At 45.9% G+C, this 20,774-nt stretch overlaps 2 protein-coding genes across 8 annotated transcripts in view; one reads left to right on the top strand and one right to left on the bottom strand.

Annotated features, from left to right (window-relative positions):
* Window positions 1-219: 219 nt before the first annotated feature.
* On the bottom strand, window positions 220-7,670 carry nthl1 (nth-like DNA glycosylase 1). 2 transcript variants are annotated; one of them, XM_055907237.1, is made up of 6 exons: window positions 6,943-7,670; window positions 6,338-6,609; window positions 3,116-3,286; window positions 1,322-1,481; window positions 1,069-1,174; window positions 220-885 (listed from the first exon to the last, which is right to left on the bottom strand). In XM_055907237.1, the coding sequence occupies exons 1-6, from the start codon at window positions 7,193-7,195 to the stop codon at window positions 564-566; spliced, it is 1,284 nt and encodes a 427-aa protein (XP_055763212.1). In that variant the 5' UTR covers window positions 7,196-7,670; the 3' UTR covers window positions 220-563. The 2 variants fall into 2 exon arrangements, with proteins under 2 accessions (XP_055763212.1, XP_055763213.1); XM_055907238.1 differs by lacking the exon at window positions 6,943-7,670 and adding an exon at window positions 6,713-6,794.
* A 3,049-nt stretch (window positions 7,671-10,719) lies between these two features.
* Window positions 10,720-20,774, top strand: part of tsc2 (TSC complex subunit 2) — a 50,730-nt gene continuing 40,675 nt past the window's right edge. For 3 of the 6 annotated variants that reach the window (XM_055907231.1, XM_055907230.1, XM_055907236.1), the window contains exons 1-14: window positions 10,720-10,914; window positions 12,553-12,639; window positions 13,177-13,287; window positions 14,023-14,170; window positions 14,775-14,892; window positions 15,325-15,373; window positions 15,586-15,711; window positions 16,919-16,992; window positions 17,534-17,660; window positions 18,114-18,257; window positions 18,505-18,642; window positions 18,869-18,972; window positions 19,319-19,400; window positions 19,500-19,655. In XM_055907231.1, coding sequence (XP_055763206.1) covers window positions 10,780-10,914; window positions 12,553-12,639; window positions 13,177-13,287; window positions 14,023-14,170; window positions 14,775-14,892; window positions 15,325-15,373; window positions 15,586-15,711; window positions 16,919-16,992; window positions 17,534-17,660; window positions 18,114-18,257; window positions 18,505-18,642; window positions 18,869-18,972; window positions 19,319-19,400; window positions 19,500-19,655 — 1,599 coding nt within the window. In that variant the 5' untranslated portion in view covers window positions 10,720-10,779. Of the gene's footprint in view, window positions 10,915-12,552; window positions 12,640-13,176; window positions 13,288-13,358; window positions 13,431-13,519; window positions 13,596-13,680; window positions 13,745-14,022; window positions 14,171-14,774; window positions 14,893-15,324; window positions 15,374-15,585; window positions 15,712-16,918; window positions 16,993-17,533; window positions 17,661-18,113; window positions 18,258-18,504; window positions 18,643-18,868; window positions 18,973-19,318; window positions 19,401-19,499; window positions 19,656-20,774 lie in introns of those variants that run through there. The other 3 variants (XM_055907232.1, XM_055907235.1, XM_055907234.1) reach the window with 3 other exon arrangements.

The raw sequence follows: 20,774 nt of genomic DNA, 5'->3' as shown, positions 1-20,774 counted from the left end.
CCTGGGGGAACTCAATCACTTGTGGCACTGAGTAACAGGGTGTCTTACACTCACATTCATTCCAAATGGACCTCTGACCCCGACATCTTAGGCACTCTGCTATATCTGCAAGGATTACGTCAGTGGTCCTTGCAGATATCTGCAGTAGTGGTACGGGCCCATTTGTTTTGGGAACAGTTAACATTATGTATGGGATAAAATACAAACTGGTGTGAGCTTATTTGGAAAAGTACATTTATTGGTTTTCAGTTTGATAAGATATGAAAATATAATGAATTGGTTATTAGTTGATGTAAAAAATGTAAATGTAATGATTTGAAGGTTATTTTGGGTTGGGGTTGTGAAGTTCTAGCAAAATAAATGGGGTCTGCAGAAATTCGGTCCAAAAATGGTCTCCCTGCTAAAGAAGTTAATACCACTGGGCAAGTAGGAGTTACCACCATATCTCTAGTACCGGTCATTTCACATCAGTCAAGGGAAGTGACACGTGTACACTGGGAGGAAGGAGAGAATTGGGACCAGGTCCCTATATCTCTATAGGGATTCTACCCCCTTCTGTCGTATCATGTAGAGAAGGTTTTGGCTTTGGACTTCCTCTTTCTGGGCAGCAGAGGAGGGGAGAGGGTGGTAGCCAGAGGTTCCTCTTTGACCATTGTGGCAGAGGAGGGGGGTGGTAACCCCAAACCAGGCTCCAGCTTGACCCTGGAGGTCTTGGAGGAGTGTGGGGAGCGAGGTGACCCAGCTTTAGGCCTCTTGGCTGGGGAGGCTTGGTGGGCGGAGGGGCAGCTGTGCTGGTTCAGACACACGGAGCAGAGAGGATTGACAGGTAGACACACCTGTTGACCAAACCCCACCAGCAACCAGTTGATCTCACTCCATAGATCCCTGTGTCGGGGAAGAGAGAGGAAGATCATCAATCACCATCCCCGTCTTCATCAAAATCATGTCAGACAGAAATCACAAGGCCAAATGTTTCTCTTTCCTGCTGTAAGGGATCTGATTGGTCAGTGACTGGTTAACGAGTGACCTGATGGGTCAGAGGTACAGGAAGTGGTGTTGTCTGGTTACCTTGGTAACCAGTCTTCCAGGGCCTTGCGTGTCTCCTCTGGGTTCTTGGTCCCACCTCTCGTCCATCCCAGCCGGTTGGAGATACGGTGGACGTGCGTGTCCACGCCTACACACACACAATAAAAACAACAAAAATCCCATTATAAAGACGCCCACTATATAATCCAATAGAACTGCCACTCTGCACTTGATCAGACCACATAACATGCAGACTAGAGTATGGGATTTGTAGTTCTATGTGAGTCATACCTACCTATGCCAGAGACCTGGTGCCAGGCGATGTCCATGGCCAGGTGAGCCATCTTGGGTCCAACTCCAGGTAGTCGTACCAGGCCCTCCACTGTGTTAGGGATGTCCCCTCTAAACTCCCTCTGGAGCATCACTGACGTCTGCTTCAGGTACTTCACCTTGGTCTGGAGGAGGGGGGGTAGGAGAGAAGACATGTCAAGGTTTCATTCATACTCATGTTCAAAGGAAGACATGGTGCAGTAAGAGAGTGTCTTCAGAAAGTATTCACACCCCTTGACTGTTTCCACAAGCTACAGCCTGAATTTAAAATAGATTACATTGAGATCTGTCACTGGCCTACCCACAATGTGGATTTTTTATTTTTTTATTTTTATTTTTTTTACAAATTAATTAATAAAAAGCTGAAATGTCTTGAGTAAAAAGTATTCAACCCTTTGTTATGGCAAGCTTAAATAATTTCAGGCGTAAATATTTGCTTAACAAGTGCATTGACTCACTCTGTTTGCAATAATAGTGTTAAACATGATTTTTGAATGACTGCCTCATCTCTGTACCCAACACAGAATTATCTGTAAGGTTCCTCAGTCTAGCAGTGCATTTCAAACACAGATTCAACCACAAAAACTAGGGAGGTTTTCCAATGCCTCAGAAAGTAGAGCAGATGGGTTGGTAGATGGGTAAAAATAACAAAAGCACACATTGAATATCTCTTTCAACATGGTGAAGTTATTAATTACACTTTGGATGGTGTATCAATACACCCAGTCACTACAAAGATACAGATGTCCATCCCAACTCAGTTGCCAGAGAGGAATGAAACTGCACAGGGATTTCACCATGAGGCCAATGGTGACTTTAAAACAGTTAGAGTTTAATGGCTGTGATAAACAACTGAGGATGGATCAACAACATTGTAATTACTCCACAATACTAACATAAATTACAGAGTGAAAAGAAGGAAGCCTGTACAGAATACAAATACTCCAGAACATACATCCTGTTTGCAACAAGTCACTAAATTAATACTGCAAAAAATGTGTCAAAGCAATACATTTTTTGTCCTGAATACAAAGTGTTATGTTTGAGGCAAATCCAATTCAACACATTACGGAGTACCCCTCTCCATATTTTAAAGGATAGTGGTGGCTGCATCATGTTATGGGTATGCTTATAATCGTTAAGGACTGGAGAGTTTTTCAGGATAAAATAAACGGAATGCAGCTAAGCACAGGCAAAATCCTGGAGGGAAACCTGGTTCAGTCTGCTTTCCACCAGACACTGGCAGATGAATTCATCTTTCAGCAGGACAATAACCTAAAACACAAGGCCCAATCTACACTGGAGTTGCTTACCAAGAAGACAGTTAATGATCCTGAGTGGCAGAGTTACAATTTTGACTTAAATCTACTTGAAAATATATGGCAAGACCTAATGGTTGCCTAGCAATGAACAACAACCAATTTGACAGAGCTTGAAGAATTTTTAAAAGAATAATGGGCAAATGATGCACAATCTAGGTATGGATAGCTCTTAGAGACTTACCCAGAAAGAGTCACAGCTGTAGTCGCTGTCACATGTATTGACTCAGGGGGTTGAATACTTATCTAATCAAGATATATTAGTGTTTTTTCCCCATTAATTTTCTACAAATATTTATACTTTATCTGTGACAGAGTATGGTGTAGATCGTTGACCAATAATCCCCACAATTAAATCCATTTTAATCCCACTTTGTAACACAACAAAATGTGGAAAAAGTCAAGGGGTGTGAATACTTCCTGAAGGCAGTGTGTGTTACCCTCCAGAAGCCAACAGGGTAGATGAGTTGTCCCAGTGTGTCATCGTCAGTGTTGACTATGTTGTCCACCGTACAGCCATGAGCCCTGAGTCTCTGCAGAGCTGCACTGGTCACCTGGTCCCTTGTCTGGCTTGACAACATCAGAGACACCAGCACCTGGTAACGTCGCACCTGGTGGAAGAGATGAGGGGGAGGGGAGAGAGTCTTTAATCTGGCTAGACAACTTTAGAGAGACCAGGACCTGGTAACGCCTCACTTGATGGGAGAGGGGAGAGAGTCTTTAATCTGGCTAGACAACATCAGAGACACCAGCACCTGGTACCGTCGCACCTGGTGGAAGAGATGAGGGGGAGGGGAGAGAGTCTTTAATCTGGCTAGACAACTTTAGAGAGACCAGGACCTGGTAACGCCTCACTTGATGGGAGAGGAGGGGAGAGAGTCTTTAATCTGGCTAGACAACATCAGAGACACCAGCACCTGGTAACGTCGCACCTGGTGGAAGAGATGAGGGGGAGGGGAGAGAGAGTCTTTAATCTGGCATCTTTTAGATAGTAAACTACACATAAAAAAAGCATATGGACACTACTTCAAATTAGTGGATTCGGCTATTTCAGCCACACCCGTTGCTGACAGGTGTATAAAATCGAGCACACAGCCATGCAATCTCCATAGACAAACATTGGCAGTAGAATGGCCTTACTGAAAAGCTTAGTGACTTACGTGGCACCATCATAGGATGCCACCGTCAAATTTCTTCCCTGTTAGAGCCGCCATGTCAACTGTTAGAGCTGCCCCGGTCAACTGTTAGAGCTGCCCCGGTCAACTGTTAGAGCTGCCCCGGTCAACTGTTAGAGCTGCCCCGGTCAACTGTTAGAGCTGCCCCGGTCAACTGTAAGATCTGTTATTGTGAATTGGAAATGTCTAGGAGCAACAACGGCTCAGCCGCGAAGTGGTACGCCACACAAGCTCACAGAACAGGACCTCCCAGTGCTGGAGTGCGTAGCATGTAAAAATAGTCTGTCCTTGGTTGCAACACTCCCTACTGAGTTCCAAACTGCCTCTGGAAACAACGTCAGCACAAGAACTGTTCGTAAGGAGCTTCATGAAATGGGTTTCCATGGCTAAGCATCACCATGTGCAATGCCAAGCGTCGGCTGGAGTGGTGTAAAGCTCTCCGCCATTGGACTCTGGAGCAGTGGAAACGCGTTCTCTGGAATGATGAATCACACTTCACCATCTGGCAGTCCGATGGACGAATCTGGGTTTGGGGGATGCCAGGAGAACGCTACCTGCCTCAAAGCATAGTGCCAAATGTAAAGTTTGGTGGAGTAGAATAATGTTCTGGGGCTGTTTTTCATGGTTCGGGCACCTTAGTTCCAGTGAAGGGAAATCTCAATGCTACAGCATACAATGACATTCTAGACAATTCTGTGCTTCCAACTTTGTGGCAACAGTTTGGGGAAGGCCCTTTCATGTTTTAGCATGACAATGCCCACATGCACAAAGCGAGGTCCATACAGAGTGTGGATCGGTGTGGAAGTATTTGACTGGCATGCACATAGCCCTGACCTCAACCCCATCGAACACCTTTGTGATGAATTGAAACGCCGACTGCAAACCAGGCCTAATCGCCCAACATCAGTGCCCGACCTCACTAATGCTCTCTTGGCTGCAAGTCCCTGCAGCAATGTTCCAACATCTAGTGGAAAGTCTTCCCAGAAGAGTGGAGGCTGTTAAGGCAGCAGAGGGGGACCAGCTCCATATAAAATGCCCATGATTTTGGAATGAGATGTTCAACGAGCAGGTGTCCACATACACTACATAATCAAAAGTATCTCCTTGCTAGTATGCCTCTTATGCACTGCCTTGTGTTAAAATGGAGTGTTCAGTAGGCGTACACTTTTCACTTTCATTGTTTCTAAAGAGGTCTCCACTCTCAGAATGAGGTTGACTCATCACTCCTGGTAGGAAAATAGGTGTGCATAACTGACATCTCACGTAACATCTAACTTTTATATCCTTGTCTGTCATGGTGGTAAAGCCTGATTGAACTGGCCTCATGTAAACAGCTTGGGATGTATTAATTAGTCGCACACTGTAGCAAAAGGTTTTCCAACAGCGAAATCAAGTGTTTCTATTGGACAAATTCAGGTAGCTCCTGCATAGTTCCGTATGCTTCTGTTTGAATCCGAATGAATACACCCCAGTTAGCCCATCTCCCATCTTCAATACTTTTGCACTGTTTGTTTCATAAGCTCATGACAAATCATATCCAGTGACATAACTGCAGTTCCACATCCTCCTTTTATAGTGCTGGATGTATTTCACCTTTATCCTGGAACATAAATCAGATATACAGCATTCTGACAATGCTCTGTAGAACCCCTCCACCTCTAATGGGCATTCTACTGTTCTACCTGCAGGGTTCTACTAGTTCTACTGGTGGAACCCTGCTACTACCTCTGTGCATTCTACTGTTCTACCTGCAGGGTTCTACTAGTTCTACTGGTGGAACCCTGCTACTACCTCTGTGTATTCTACTGTTCTACCTGCAGGGTTCATCTAGTTCTACTGGTGGAACCCTGCTACTACCTCTGTGCATTCTACTGTTCTACCTGCAGGGTTCTACTGGTGGAACCCTGCTACTACCTCTGTGCATTCTACTGTTCTACCTGCAGGGTTCATCTAGTTCTACTGGTGGAACCCTGCTACTACCTCTGCATTCTACTGTTCTACCTGCAGGGTTCTACGGATGGAACCCTGCTACTACCTCTGTTCTACCTGCAGGGTTCATAGGCATAGGGCTGGACACTAGTGGTACGGGCCCAAGCAGACAACAGAGATAGAGGCAGTAGAGGCACAGGGCTGGACAGTAGTGGTACGGGCCCAAGCAGACAACAGAGATAGAGGTAGTAGAGGCATAGGGCTGGACACTAGTGGTACGGGCCCAAGCAGACAACAGATAGAGGCAGTAGAGGCACAGGGCTGGACAGTAGTGGTACGGGCCCAAGCAGACAACAGATAGAGGCAGTAGAGGCACAGGGCTGGACAGTAGTGGTACGGGCCCAAGCAGACAACAGATAGAGGCAGTAGGGGTAAAGGTTAGTATTGGCTGGATGTAGGGTGGTAGGACAGACAGCAGGGGGTTAGCTGGGGGGGGGGGGGGGGAAGCGGTAGTGGGGGGTGTACGACGGAGAGAGAAACCAGTGGGGTCTCACCCACCTCATCAGGGGCGTGTCTGTCGTAGCATTTCTCCGCCCCCATGAGGTCAACAGGCGCATCCCTGGCGCTCCTCATCTGACGCACATGACACAGCTGCTTGCTCCAATCAGGAGGCTCCCAGTGTTTAGGCTCCACCTTCCCATCATATTCCACCTTCACCTGGCCCCTCCTCCTACGCAAGATGGGTGCCAGTGGTAACAGGGACCGGGCTTTGTCTGGCTCAGCTTTTGATTGGCCGATGGATGAGCGATGGAACCTAGAGGAGCCAATATCTGTAAGGGCGGGGGACAGAAGTTGAGTGATTAGGTGTGCTGAACATTCTGAGGCATACTGAAATGATGCCACATTCTTCATGTACAGAACAACTGAACATACAGGAAGTAGTAGACGTCATCGTAACCTGTGTCAAATATATTAGGGGTGTATTCAGACTGTGTGAATATAGCCAGGCCATAGGCTCTCTTTCTCTGAAGACTGTAGTCATCTCTTAGTTGTTGTTTTAGGCTACAGCTTGACCCATCTGAAAGTCCCTCAGTGATGCAGCAAGATATTGCTTCAGTTTGTAGATGTCAGAAGGGCAACGTTGTGATAAAACGGATTCATACCTGAAGCGTCTCGTCCCAAACTCTGATTTGATACGCTCGAATCTTCTTCCTCCTGTTTCACGTGCGCCCTCAACACTCTCCTCTCCATCCTAGTTTTTAACGTCGTGGCTAAACCGGTATGGGGTACGGTCTTGTTACCGCCCCGAGTGAATACCGCGGTACTCTCAACGAAATAAGGCGAGGTCATTTTGAAACAGTGGAAAGCACAGGAGACCGTTGTGTTGCAAGTGGGACGGACCGTGGCTAATAACATTAGCTTGTTAGCTATTTTAGTGATAATCTGGTTAGCTAGCTAAAACAAATGTATACAAGTGTTTAACATTTTCCAAGTACTATTGATGGATATTGAAACGTGACCTACTATGGTTGTTGATTTCATTTTCAAACGACATGCACGTTAAGACTAGCTAGAACATTAAACAAATGTTACATTTTAACTCGACACCTATTACTTTTTCGAGCAATGTTTTTTACTAGGAACTACATTTCCCGTCAACTCCCGCGACAAACGTGTTTTTATAGGAAGTGCCCAACAGTCCATCCGGTTGTCGAGTGGGGGGACTGATCTGACTTGGGGAAAGCTTTTGAAAAATTAGGATAAAAATTCTAAATGCATGAATTTGGCTTGCTCGGTAGTTTGTCCACCTGCCAGCCTCACGTGAATGACGCCAGAAACGCATCCAGATCGATAGAAGGTATGAGTTTCCGTTGTTTTTAAAGCCCTAGGTCTGGAACGCAAACAAGCAGATAGCTAGTAAACAATATGTATTTATTAGTGCTTTTTTGTCAGCTGTTCCGGACGGACGTTGATCGTGCACGAATGTGCACCTGACCGGGTACTGTTGATAACGTTACATCTAAAACAGAACTAGCTAACGTGAGTTAACTATCGTTGTTCACTCGGTTCTCTCTCTCTCTGCTTGACAGGGAGAGTTCTTTCAACATTCTCCTGGCTTGTTTCGGGGTACTCTCTCTCCCCAGCAAGAAGACAATAGCCGATTGTCGCTGATCCCGAGGTTGTAGGTACTACTGACTAGCTACTGAAGTGTAGCCTAATTGTGTCCCAAATGGCACTATATTCTATATGTAGTGATTGTGCCATTTGGGACGTATTCTATATTAGCACGGACACACAAACGACCACTTTCCCGTGACCACAACAGAGTCCTGCTAGCTGCTTTCTTTACAAGCGGTTATTATTCTCTGTATGTAACAACAACAACAACGTTATGGATCTCATATCGGAGGCCATTTAGAATGTGCAGAGGAATGGAATACTTCTCGGGCAAATTGTTGGCTGTCTGATGTGCTCGCTGTGCATGATGCATGTGGTGTGAGTGAGTGTGTACACGCAGCCTGGACGTGCACTAATGTCTGGAGAACCACAAGTGCAAAGGACAGAAACGATGTCGAGAAGGGGTGTGATGTTGGGGCATGTCTCTGTCTGTCATTTATCTGTTTGACAGAAACTACCAGCAGTCACGTAATGCAAAGAGTTGGGCCAGGGCTCTCTCAATTGATCTTTCCTTGATTCCTTGTACTCAAAACACATTGAATTGAATTTTATTTCTGGTTAAAAAATAAATAGAAAACATTGAAGGTCTGAGGAGAAGCAACCTTGTGGTTAAAAGGAGGCGAGTGGGTGGGATGTGAGGAAACGTAGTCAATAAACTGTACATTGATAACCAACTGTTTCCCGAGACACCAAGACTACTCCATGGCTTTTCTAAATGACACAAAGTTACCATAGAGGAGTGAATAATGGAGCACCCAATACTATTCATGTTCTCTACCACCCAATACTATTCATGTTCTCTCTCTACCACCCAATACTATTCATGTTCTCTCTCTACCACCCAATACTATTCATGTTCTCTACCACCCAATACTATTCATGTTCTCTACCACCCAATACTATTCATGTTCTCTCTCCCACCCAATACTATTCATGTTCTCTCTCCCACCCAATACTATTCATGTTCTCTACCACCCAATACTATTCATGTTCTCTACCACCCAATACTATTCATGTTCTCTCTCCCACCCAATACTATTCATGTTCTCTCTCCCACCCAATACTATTCATGTTCTCTCTCCCACCCAATACTATTCATGTTCTCTCTCTACCACCCAATACTATTCATGTTCTCTCTCTACCACCCAATACTATTCATGTTCTCTCTCTACCACCCAATACTATTCATGTTCTCTCTCTACCACCCAATACTATTCATGTTCTCTCTCTACCACCCAATACTATTCATGTTCTCTACCACCCAATACTATTCATGTTCTCTCCCACCCAATACTATTCATGTTCTCTCTCTACCACCCAATACTATTCATGTTCTCTCTCTACCACCCAATACTATTCATGTTCTCTCTCTACCACCCAATACTATTCATGTTCTCTCTCTACCACCCAATACTATTCATGTTCTCTCTCTACCACCCAATACTATTCATGTTCTCTCTCTACCACCCAATACTATTCATGTTCTCTCTCTACCACCCAATACTATTCATGTTCTCTCTCTACCACCCAATACTATTCATGTTCTCTCTCTCCCACCCAATACTATTCATGTTCTCTCTCTACCACCCAATACTATTCATGTTCTCTCTCTCCCACCCAATACTATTCATGTTCTCTCTCTCCCACCCAATACTATTCATGTTCTCTCTCTCCCACCCAATACTATTCATGTTCTCTCTCTCCCACCCAATACTATTCATGTTCTCTCTCTACCACCCGATACTATTCATGTTCTCTCTCTACCACCCGATACTATTCATGTTCTCTCTCTACCACCCGATACTATTCATGTTCTCTCTCTACCACCCGATACTATTCATGTTCTCTCTCTACCACCCGATACTATTCATGTTCTCTCTCTACCACCCGATACTATTCATGTTCTCTCTCTACCACCCGATACTATTCATGTTCTCTCTCTACCACCCGATACTATTCATGTTCTCTCTCTACCACCCGATACTATTCATGTTCTCTCTCTACCACCCAATACTATTCATGTTCTCTCTCTACCACCCAATACTATTCATGTTCTCTCTCTACCACCCAATACTATTCATGTTCTCTCTCTCCCACCCAATACTATTCATGTTCTCTCTCTACCACCCAATACTATTCATGTTCTCTCTCTACCACCCAATACTATTCATGTTCTCTCTCTACCACCCAATACTATTCATGTTCTCTCTCTCCCACCCAATACTATTCATGTTCTCTCTCTACCACCCGATACTATTCATGTTCTCTCTCTACCACCCGATACTATTCATGTTCTCTCTCTACCACCCGATACTATTCATGTTCTCTCTCTACCACCCGATACTATTCATGTTCTCTCTCTACCACCCGATACTATTCATGTTCTCTCTCTACCACCCGATACTATTCATGTTCTCTCTCTACCACCCGATACTATTCATGTTCTCTCTCTACCACCCAATACTATTCATGTTCTCTCTCTACCACCCAATACTATTCATGTTCTCTCCCACCCAATACTATTCATGTTCTCTCCCACCCAATACTATTCATGTTCTCTCTCTCCCACCCAATACTATTCATGTTCTCTCTCTCCCACCCAATACTATTCATGTTCTCTCTCTACCACCCAATACTATTCATGTTCTCTCTCTACCACCCAATACTATTCATGTTCTCTCTCTCCCACCCAATACTATTCATGTTAAAACCCTGCTGGTTCTACTACCCTGTGTTCCTCCCTCTGTTTCCCCCAGAGCCCCAGTAGTACCAGTGTCCGCTGCCTGGTCCCTCCCCACAGGACCCCTCCTGGACCCCCAGCCATGAACAAGCAGCCCAGTAAAGAGAGTCTGAAGGACAAGGTAAAGGGGATATTTGGTTTGGGAACCCCTCGACCCCCCAGCAAGCAGACCGAGAGCAAGCCCTCAGAGTTCATCATCACACTAGATATACTCAAGGTATGTAAGAGTGTGATGCAACTCCACATACTGTATACACCTACACACACCACATACATACTGTACACACGCACACTGTACACACACACACTGTGCACACACATACATACACACACACACACAGTATACACACTGTACATACATACATACATACATACTGTACACACATATATACTGTACACACACACACACACACACACACTGTACACACACACACCACATATATACCACACACTGTACACACACACACACACACACACACACTGTACATACACACCACATATATACCACACACTGTACACAGACACACACCACACATACTGTACACACATACCACACACACACACACACACCACATACATACCACACACACACTATACACACACACACACACATACCACACACACACCACATGCATACCACACACATACCACACACACACACAGTACACAGTGTGTGGTATGGGGCAGCAGGTACCCGAGTGGTTAGAGCATTGGGCCAGTAACTGAAAGGTTGCTGGATTGAATCCCAGAGCTGACAAGGTACAAATATGTCGTTCTGCCCCTGAACAAGGCAGTTAATCCACTGTTCCTAGGCCGTCATTGTCATTAAGAATTTGTTCTTAACTGACTTGCCTAGTTAAATAAAGGTTATATAAAGGTTCATTCAAAATTTAAAAAAATTAAAAAACACACACATACTGTACACACACACATACTGCACACACGCACACGTACACTACACACATACTGTACACTACACACACACACACACACACCCACACATACTGTACACACACACACACATACTGTACACACACTACACACACATACTGTACACACACACATACTGTACACACACGCACATACTGTACACACACACATACCACACACACGCATACTGTACACTACACACACTACACACATACTGTACACTACACACATACTGTACACACACACATACTGTACACACACACATACTGTGCACACACACACATTCTGTACACACACATACTGTACACACACATACTTTACACACACACATACCACACACACGCATACTGTACACTACACACACTACACACATACTGTACACACACACATACTGTACACACACACATACTGTACACACACACACACATACTGTACACACACACACACCTACTGTACACACACATACTGTACACTACACACATACTGTACACACACACACACATACTGTACACATACTGTACACACACACATACTGTACACACACATACTGTACACTACACACACATACTGTACACACACACATACTGCACACACACACACGTACACTACACACATACTGTACACTACACACACATACTGTACACACACACATACTGCACACACACACACACACGTACACTACACACATACTGTACACTACACACACACACACATACTGTACACTACACACACACACACACACACATACTGTACACACATACTGTACACATACTGTACACACACATACTGTACAGACACACACACACACATACTGTACACACATACTGTACACTACACACATACTGAACACTACACACATACTGTACACTACAAACACACACAATCCGTTTTCTGTCTCTGACCATCTTGCTGTTTTTCTCTTCAGGACCTGCACCCTGACTGTGGCCTTAGCAACAGAATCCGGGTTGCTAACCATGTCTGTGACCTGGCCAAGGCCAAGAAGTTTGAGGAGGTGAGAGAGCTGTGTGTGTGTGTGTGTGTGTGTGTGTGTGTGTGTGTGTGTGTGTGTGTGTGTGTGTGTGTGTGTGTGTGTGTGTGTGTGTGTGTGTGTGTGTGTGTGTGTGTGTGTGTGTGTGGACGGGTAACAACAACACAAAAAAGATGTGCACACTTCAGCGTGTCAGAAGTCGGTGTGTTGTGATTCTACATGGCGACAGCGACAGGAAGCTGCCGTGTGGGGAATCGTAGGTGGCTCCTTCTCAGCTCGTTGTTAATCTGGTTTCCAGGTCTTGCTTTAACTGAGGTCACGTCTATGCTAATAATGTATGGTTAAAATCTGCTAGCTAGCGAACCAACGACTGTAATGATGAAGAGACAAGTGTTCACTGTGCAAATGTATTTATGTTTTCAATAAACATTGTGATTAAATGTAAAGTTTCCATGTTGCCAACAATCTGAGCCTGTCTGTTTTTCAGCCCGCGTCACTACTGTTGCTAAACAACCAACCGTCTATTCATCTGTTGTGTGTATTAATGTGTGTGTTTTACAGCATGCAGTGGAAGCCGTATGGAAGGCGGTGGAGGACATGCTGACTCCAGAACAACCACCTGAAGCTAGACATGCTGTCCTGCTGCTCCTCAGAGCTATCATACAGGGACAGGTACACACACACACACACACACACACACACACACACACACACACACACACACACACACACACACACACACACACACACACACACACACACCTGAAGCTAGACATGCTGTCCTGCTGCTCCTCAGAGCTATCATACAGGGACAGGTACACACACACACACACACACACACACACACACACACACACACACACACACACACACACACACACACACACACACACACACACACACACACACACACACACACACACACCTGAAGCTAGACATGCTGTCCTGCTGCTCCTCAGAGCTATCATACAGGGACAGGGACAGGTACACACACACACACACACACACACACACACACACACACACACACACACACACACACACACACACACACACACACACACACACACACACACCTGAAGCTAGACATGCTGTCCTGCTGCTCCTCAGAGATATCATACAGGGACAGGTACACACACACACACACACACACACACACACACACACACACACACACACACACACACACACACACACACCTGGAGCTAGACATGCTGTCCTGCTGCTCCTCAGAGATATCATACAGGTACACACACACACACACACACACACACACACACACACACACACACACACACACACACACACACACACACACACACACACACACACTAAAGGAGGCACCACAGATACTTTCTTGTTCCCTGAAGGTATGTTGACTTCCTGTGTGTGTGTGTGTCTTACCAGGGTGAGCGTCTGGGTCCTCTGCGGGCCTTCTTCTTCAAGGTGATCAGAGACTACCAGCCATCCAATGAGGACCTGTCTGACAGGCTGGAGGTGTTCAAGGCCCTGACGGAGAACGGGAAGGACATCACTTACCTGGAGGACGACATAGGTGAGACGCACACCTTACAACATCAAAGATATTTTGACTGATTGGTCAAGATATTTGGACTGGTTGGTCAAGATATTTTGACTTGGTTGGTCAAGATATTTTGACTGATTGGTCAAGATATTTGGACTTGGTTGGTCAAAGATATTTTGACTTGATTGGTCAAAGATATTTTGACTTGATTGGTCAAAGATATTTTGACTGATTGGTCAAGATATTTGGACTGGTTGGTCAAGATATTTTGACTTGGTTGGTCAAGATATTTTGACTGATTGGTCAAGATATTTGGACTTGGTTGGTCAAAGATATTTTGACTTGATTGGTCAAAGATATTTTGACTTGATTGGTCAAAGATATTTTGACTGATTGGTCAAGATATTTGGACTGGTTGGTCAAGATATTTTGACTTGGTTGGTCAAGATATTTTGACTGATTGGTCAAGATATTTGGACTTGGTTGGTCAAAGATATTTTGACTTGATTGGTCAAAGATATTTTGACCTGGTTGGTCAAAGATATTTTGACCTGGTTGGTCAAAGATATTTTGACTTGATTGGTCCAAGATATTTTGACTTGATTGGTTGATTTAATTTATTGATCACCTGCAGCTGGGTTTGTCCTGCTGTGGATGGACATTGGTCTGACCGCTGACTTCCTCCACGTCCTGGTCAACCTGGTCAAGTTCAACAGCTGCTACCTCGACCAGAACGTATCCGTCATGGTCCAGTAAGAACACACACACACACACAGTCTTGTACAACTAACCTTGTGGGGACACACAATTCAGTCCCATTCAAAATAGTATTTTCCCTAACCTGTACCCTAACCTGTACCCTAACCTTAACTCGGAATCCCTAGCTCCTAACACTAATTCTAACCCTAAACCCCACTAGAAATAGCATTTGACCTTGTGGGGACTAACAACATGTCCCCAGTTGGTCAAATTTTTGTTAGTATAATATTTTTGTGGGGTCTTCTGATTAGTTATACACACACACACACACACACACACACACACACACACACACACGCACGCACGCACGCACGCACGCACGCACGCACGCACGCACGCACGCACGCACGCACGCACGCACGCACGCACGCACGCACGCACGCACGCACGCACGCTAGGTTTCAGTGTGTGGTTTTGTCCAACAGGAAGATCTGTCTGCTGTGTAACCGGACAACAGCCTCTACAGACATTGAGGTAGTATTTCATTCACTCTGTTGTCGAGGTTTTATAACTCTGGGCTTTTTATTTATGAGGTCATTAACCCCTTACGTGTGTGTGTGTGTCGTCTCGGTGTGTGTGTGTGTGTCGTCTCGGTGTGTGTGTGTCGTCTCGTCTCGGTGTGTCGTCTCGTCTCGGTGTGTGTGTGTGTGTGTGTGTGTGTGTCGTCTCGGTGTGTGTGTGTCCAGGTGGCTCTCCAGGTGCTGGATGCGGTGGTGTGTTATAACTGCCTCCCCTCTGACTCCCTCACCGTCTTCATCATCACTCTCTGTCGCACCGTCAACGTCAAGGAGTTCTGTGAGTCCTGCTGGAAGGTGAGCAACGAGTGTTGGTGAGGGAGTGCTGGTGGGTGTGTGAGGGAGTGTTGGTGAGGGAGTGTTGGAGAGGTGTGTGAGGGAGTGTTGGTGAGGGAGTGTTGGAGAGGTGTGTGAGGGAGGGCTGGTGGGTGTGTGAGGGAGTGCTGGTGGGTGTGTGAGGGAGTGTTGGTGAGGGAGTGTTGGAGAGGTGTGTGAGGGAGTGCTGGTGGGTGTGTGAGGGAGTGCTGGTGGGTGTGTGAGGGAGTGCTGGTGGGTGTGTGAGGGATACTGCTCCTCTATCAACAGATAATAATACTGCTCCTCTATCAACAGATTATACACAATCTGTCAGATTATAATACTGCTCCTCTATCAACAGATTATACACAATCTGTCAGATAATAATACTGCTCCTCTATCAACAGATTATACACAATCTGTCAGATAATAATACTGCTCCTCTATCAACAGATTATACACAATCTGTCAGATTATAATAATACTGCTCCTCTATCAACAGATTATACACAATCTGTCAGATTATAATAATACTGCTCCTCTATCAACAGATTATACACAATCTGTCAGATAATAATACTGCTCCTCTATCAACAGATTATACACAATCTGTCAGATTATAATACTGCTCCTCTATCAACAGATTATACACAATCTGTCAGATAATAATACGGCTCCTCTATCAACAGATTATACACAATCTGTCAGATTATAATAATACTGCTCCTCTATCAACAGATTATACACAATCTGTCAGATTATAATAATACTGCTCCTCTATCAACAGATTACACAATCTGTCAGATAATAATACTGCTCCTCTATCAACAGATTATACACAATCTGTCAGATTATAATACTGCTCCTCTATCAACAGATTATACACAATCTGTCAGATAATAATACGGCTCCTCTATCAACAGATTATACACAATCTGTCAGATTATAATAACACTGCTCCTCTATCAACAGATTATACACAATCTGTCAGATAATAATACTGCTCCTCTATCAACAGATTATACACAATCTGTCAGATTATAATACTGCTCCTCTATCAACAGATTATACACAATCTGTCAGATTATAATACTGCTCCTCTGTCAACAGATTATACACAATCTGTCAGATAATAATCCTGCTCCTCCTCTTCTCTCATCTCTACTCCCCCCTCTCTTCTCTCCTCTCCTCTCCTCCATCTCTCCAGTTGATGAGGAAGGTGTTGGGGACTCATCTGGGCCATAGTGCCATATACACCATGTGCCGTATCATGGAGGAGAGGTAACAAACCCTGTGTGTGTCTGCCTGCCTGTGTCTGTATCTCTCTCTCTCTGTGTGTCTAACCTGTCATCTCTCTGTGTGTGTGTCTAACCTGTCCTCTCTCTCTGTGTCTGACCTGTCCTCTCTCTCTGTGCGTGTGTCTAACCTGTCCCCTCTCTCTGTGCGTGTGTCTGACCAGTCCCCTCTCTCTGTGTGTGTGTCTAACTTGTCCCCTGTGTGTGTGTGTGTGTGTGTGTGTGTGTGTGTGTGTGTGTGTGTGTGTGTGTGTGTGTGTGTGTGTGTGTGTGTGTGTGTGTGTGTGTGTGTGTGTGTGTGTGTGTGTGTGTGTGTAACCTCTGTCCTCTGTGTGTGTGTGTGTGTAACCTCTGTCCTCTGTGTGTGTGTGTGTCTAACCTGTCCTCTGTGTGTGTGTGTGTGTAACCTCTGTCCTCTGTGTGTGTGTGTGTGTCTAACCTGTCCTCTCTGTGTGTGTAACCTGTCCTCTCTGTGTGTGTCTGACCTGTCCTCTCTGTGTGTGTGTAACCTGTCCTCTGTGTGTCAGGGCGTATATGGAGGATTCTCCGTTGCTGAGGGGAGCAGTGTTCTTCGTAGGGATGGCTCTATGGGGGGCGCACCGTCTCCCAGCCTTAAAGAACACCCCTACCCTGGTCCTCCCATCATTCTATAAGGTAGGATCCAGGGAAGGAGGGGGAGAGAGGGTGGGAGGGGGGGAGAGAGGGTGGGAGGGGGGGAGGATGGGAGGGGGTATAGAGGGAGGATGGGAGGGGGTAGAGAGGGAGGATGGGAGGGGGGAAGAGAGGGGATAGAGAGGGAGGATGGGAGGATGGGAGAGGGAGGATGGGAGATGGAGGGGGTAGAGGGAGAGGGAGGATGGGAGGGGGAAGGGAGGGGGGAAGAGAGGGAGGATGGGAGGGGGAAGAGAGGGAGGATGGGAGGGGGGTAGAGAGGGAGGATGAGAGGGGGTAGAGAGGGAGGATGAGAGGGGGTAGAGAGGGAGGATGGGAGGGGGGGAGAGAGAGGATGGGAGGGGGGAGAGAGGGAGGAAAGATTCAGCATTTTAAAGGTGCATTAGATTAGTTTTTTCTTTGACCTCTGACCAACCCCTGACCTTTAACCCCCAGGCGATGTGGTGTGCCAACGAGATGGTGTCGTATGAGATCGTTCTGTCCATCACCAGACTGATAAAGAAGTACGGAAAGGAGCTCCAGGTGGTCACATGGGACATACTGCTGGGGATCATAGAGAAGTTACTACAGCAGATTCAGGTACACACACACACACACACAGACACAGACACACACACACACAGACACAGAGACACACACACACACACACACACACACACAGACACAGATAGACACACACACACACAGACACAGATAGACACACACAGACACAGATAGACACACACACACAGACACAGATAGACACACACACACAGAGACAGATAGACACACACACACAGAGACAGATAGACACACACACAGAGAAAATGGATGTAATTGTCTCCAGTCGATAGGCAGTGCAGAGCTGAAGTCCATAGTGTATGAGTTGCTGACTACAGTGGAGGAGCTCTATGAGCAGAACGGCTTCCATGGATCATCTGACAAGTTCTTCAGTCTGGTGGAGAAGTGTGCTGACAAAAGACCTGTAAGTCACTCCTCTTCTCCTTTCCTCCTCACAAAGGCCCTCCTCTTCCCCCTCTTCTCCTTTCCTCCTCTCGTAGACCCTCCACTTCTCCCTCTTCTCCTTTACTCCTCTCATCGCCCCTCTCTCTTTTTCCCCTGTGTCTGACAGTCTTTGTGTGATGTCTGTTATTTGCCTTCACTTTGTCTTCCATTGTTCTTGTAAAGAGTTGTTGTTGTGATGTCATCAGGATGCGTCGGTGCTGACTCTGATATCGTACCGGGCCCAGTCCATCCAGCCAGCTAAAGACGGGTGGATCCAGAGCCTACACCGCCTTATGGAGAAGTTCTTCAGGTAACTGTAGTGCTGTGTGGTCACCACGGATACCAAAACAGGCAGTCGCCATGTTAAAGTTGTTTAAGGTGCCCGTTGAGTGATTGTCATTCCCGTTTTATGTTGAACAGTATTTAGGGAAAGAGTTTGTGTTAATCTACTTCTGTCTCTGTCTCTCTCTGTCTCTCTTTGTCTCTGTCTCTCTCTCTCTTTTTCTCTCTCTCTGTCTCTCTCTCTCTCTCTGTCTCTCTCTCTCTCTGTCTCTGTCTCTGTCTCTGTCTCTCTCTCTCTCTCTCTGTCTCTTTTTCTCTGTGTCTGTCTGTCTCTGTCTGTCTCTCTCTCTCTGTCTCTCTCTCCTCCCCCCCAGGAATGAGAGTCGTAGTGTGATCAGGATCAAAGTGCTTCACATCCTCTCCTTTGTCCTCAGCACCAACCGCCAGCTCTACGAGGTACTCACCCACTCATTCACCATCCAACTATTCTCTTTCACTCCCTCTCCCGTTCTCTCCATCTCTCCCTGCGTGTTCATTCTGTCGTCTCGTTCCCAGGAGGAGTTGATCGAGGTGGTGGTGGTTCCTCAGCTCAGTGGGATAGCAGAGGACAGAGACCTGGCTGTGAGGAGACAGGCTACCCAGCTACTGGTGGACCTGGCTGAGAGCTGTAGTACACACCACTTCACCAGCCTCCTGGACATCATCCAGAGGGTAGGACACACACACACCACTTCACCAGCCTCCTGGACATCATCCAGAGGGTAGGACACACACACACACCACTTCACCAGCCTCCTGGACATCATCCAGAGGGTAGGACACACACACACCACTTCACCAGCCTCCTGGACATCATCCAGAGGGTAGGACACACACACACACCACTTCACCAGCCTCCTGGACATCATCCAGAGGGTAGGAGACACACACACTGCTTCACCAGCCTCCTGGAGGGTAGGGGAGACACACACTGGTTCCACACACCGCTTCACCAGCTTCCTGGAGGTTAGGGGAGACACACACTGGTTCCACACACCGCTTCACCAGCCTCCTGGAGGGTAGGAGAGAGTGTTATTAAGATTGTGTGTAAAGTTAAAGGACCAATCAGCAGTTGAAACGATAGCAAAATGGTTACCCCGCCACTGAAAGCTGAGGGATGGGGCAGGAGAAATGTAACCGCTCTCAGATTCATAGACAGAGCTGTGGATGCAAGAATCATCCATAAAGTACGACAAATAAACTCAGAATATCAGAGCGTGTAGAAGTTATATTCTTCAAGATTCAACGGTACATATCAATCATTTGATATGAGTCCTCTAAAGGATGTAACACCTGCAGACTGTCCCTTTAAAGGTGTTTGTGAGAGGGTGTTCTCTCTCTAGCTCAGATCCCTGCTTCTACACCTGCAGACTGTCCCTTTAAAGGTGTTTGTGAGAGGGTGTTCTCTCTCGAGCTCAGATCCCTGCTTCTACACCTGCATTGCTTTCTGTTTGGGATTTTAGGCTCGGTTTCTGTACAATGGAAAACGGGCTTCATAAATACATAAAATCAAATTGTATTTGTCACATACACATGGTTAGTAGATGTTATTTGTCACATACACACGGTTAGTAGATGTTATTGGTCACATTCACATGGTTAGTAGATGTTATTGGTCACATACACATGGTTAGTAGATGTTATTGGTCACATACACACGGTTAGGAGATGTTATTGGTCACATACACATGGTTAGGAGATGTTAATGGTCACATACACACGGTTAGTAGATGTTATTGGTCACATACACATGGTTAGGAGATGTTAATGGTCACATACACATGGTTAGTA

Source organism: Salvelinus fontinalis, chromosome 40 (genome assembly GCF_029448725.1).
Source record: "Salvelinus fontinalis isolate EN_2023a chromosome 40, ASM2944872v1, whole genome shotgun sequence".
In the NCBI taxonomy this organism is placed as follows: Eukaryota; Metazoa; Chordata; class Actinopteri; order Salmoniformes; family Salmonidae; genus Salvelinus; species Salvelinus fontinalis.
This window is presented reverse-complemented; position numbering and strand designations above follow the sequence as displayed.

Bases quoted from the DNA above. Each gene is read 5' to 3' on its own strand.
- nthl1 (XM_055907237.1), bottom strand. From the start codon at position 7,195: ATGTTATTAGCCACGGTCCGTCCCACTTGCAACACAACGGTCTCCTGT. The intron at 3,287-6,337 runs GTGGGTGAGACC...CTCTTCCACCAG, and splicing joins ACAGACACGCCCCTGATGAG to GTGCGACGTTACCAGGTGCT. The intron at 1,482-3,115 runs GTAACACACACT...CCCCTCCTCCAG, and splicing joins ACCCTGTTGGCTTCTGGAGG to ACCAAGGTGAAGTACCTGAA.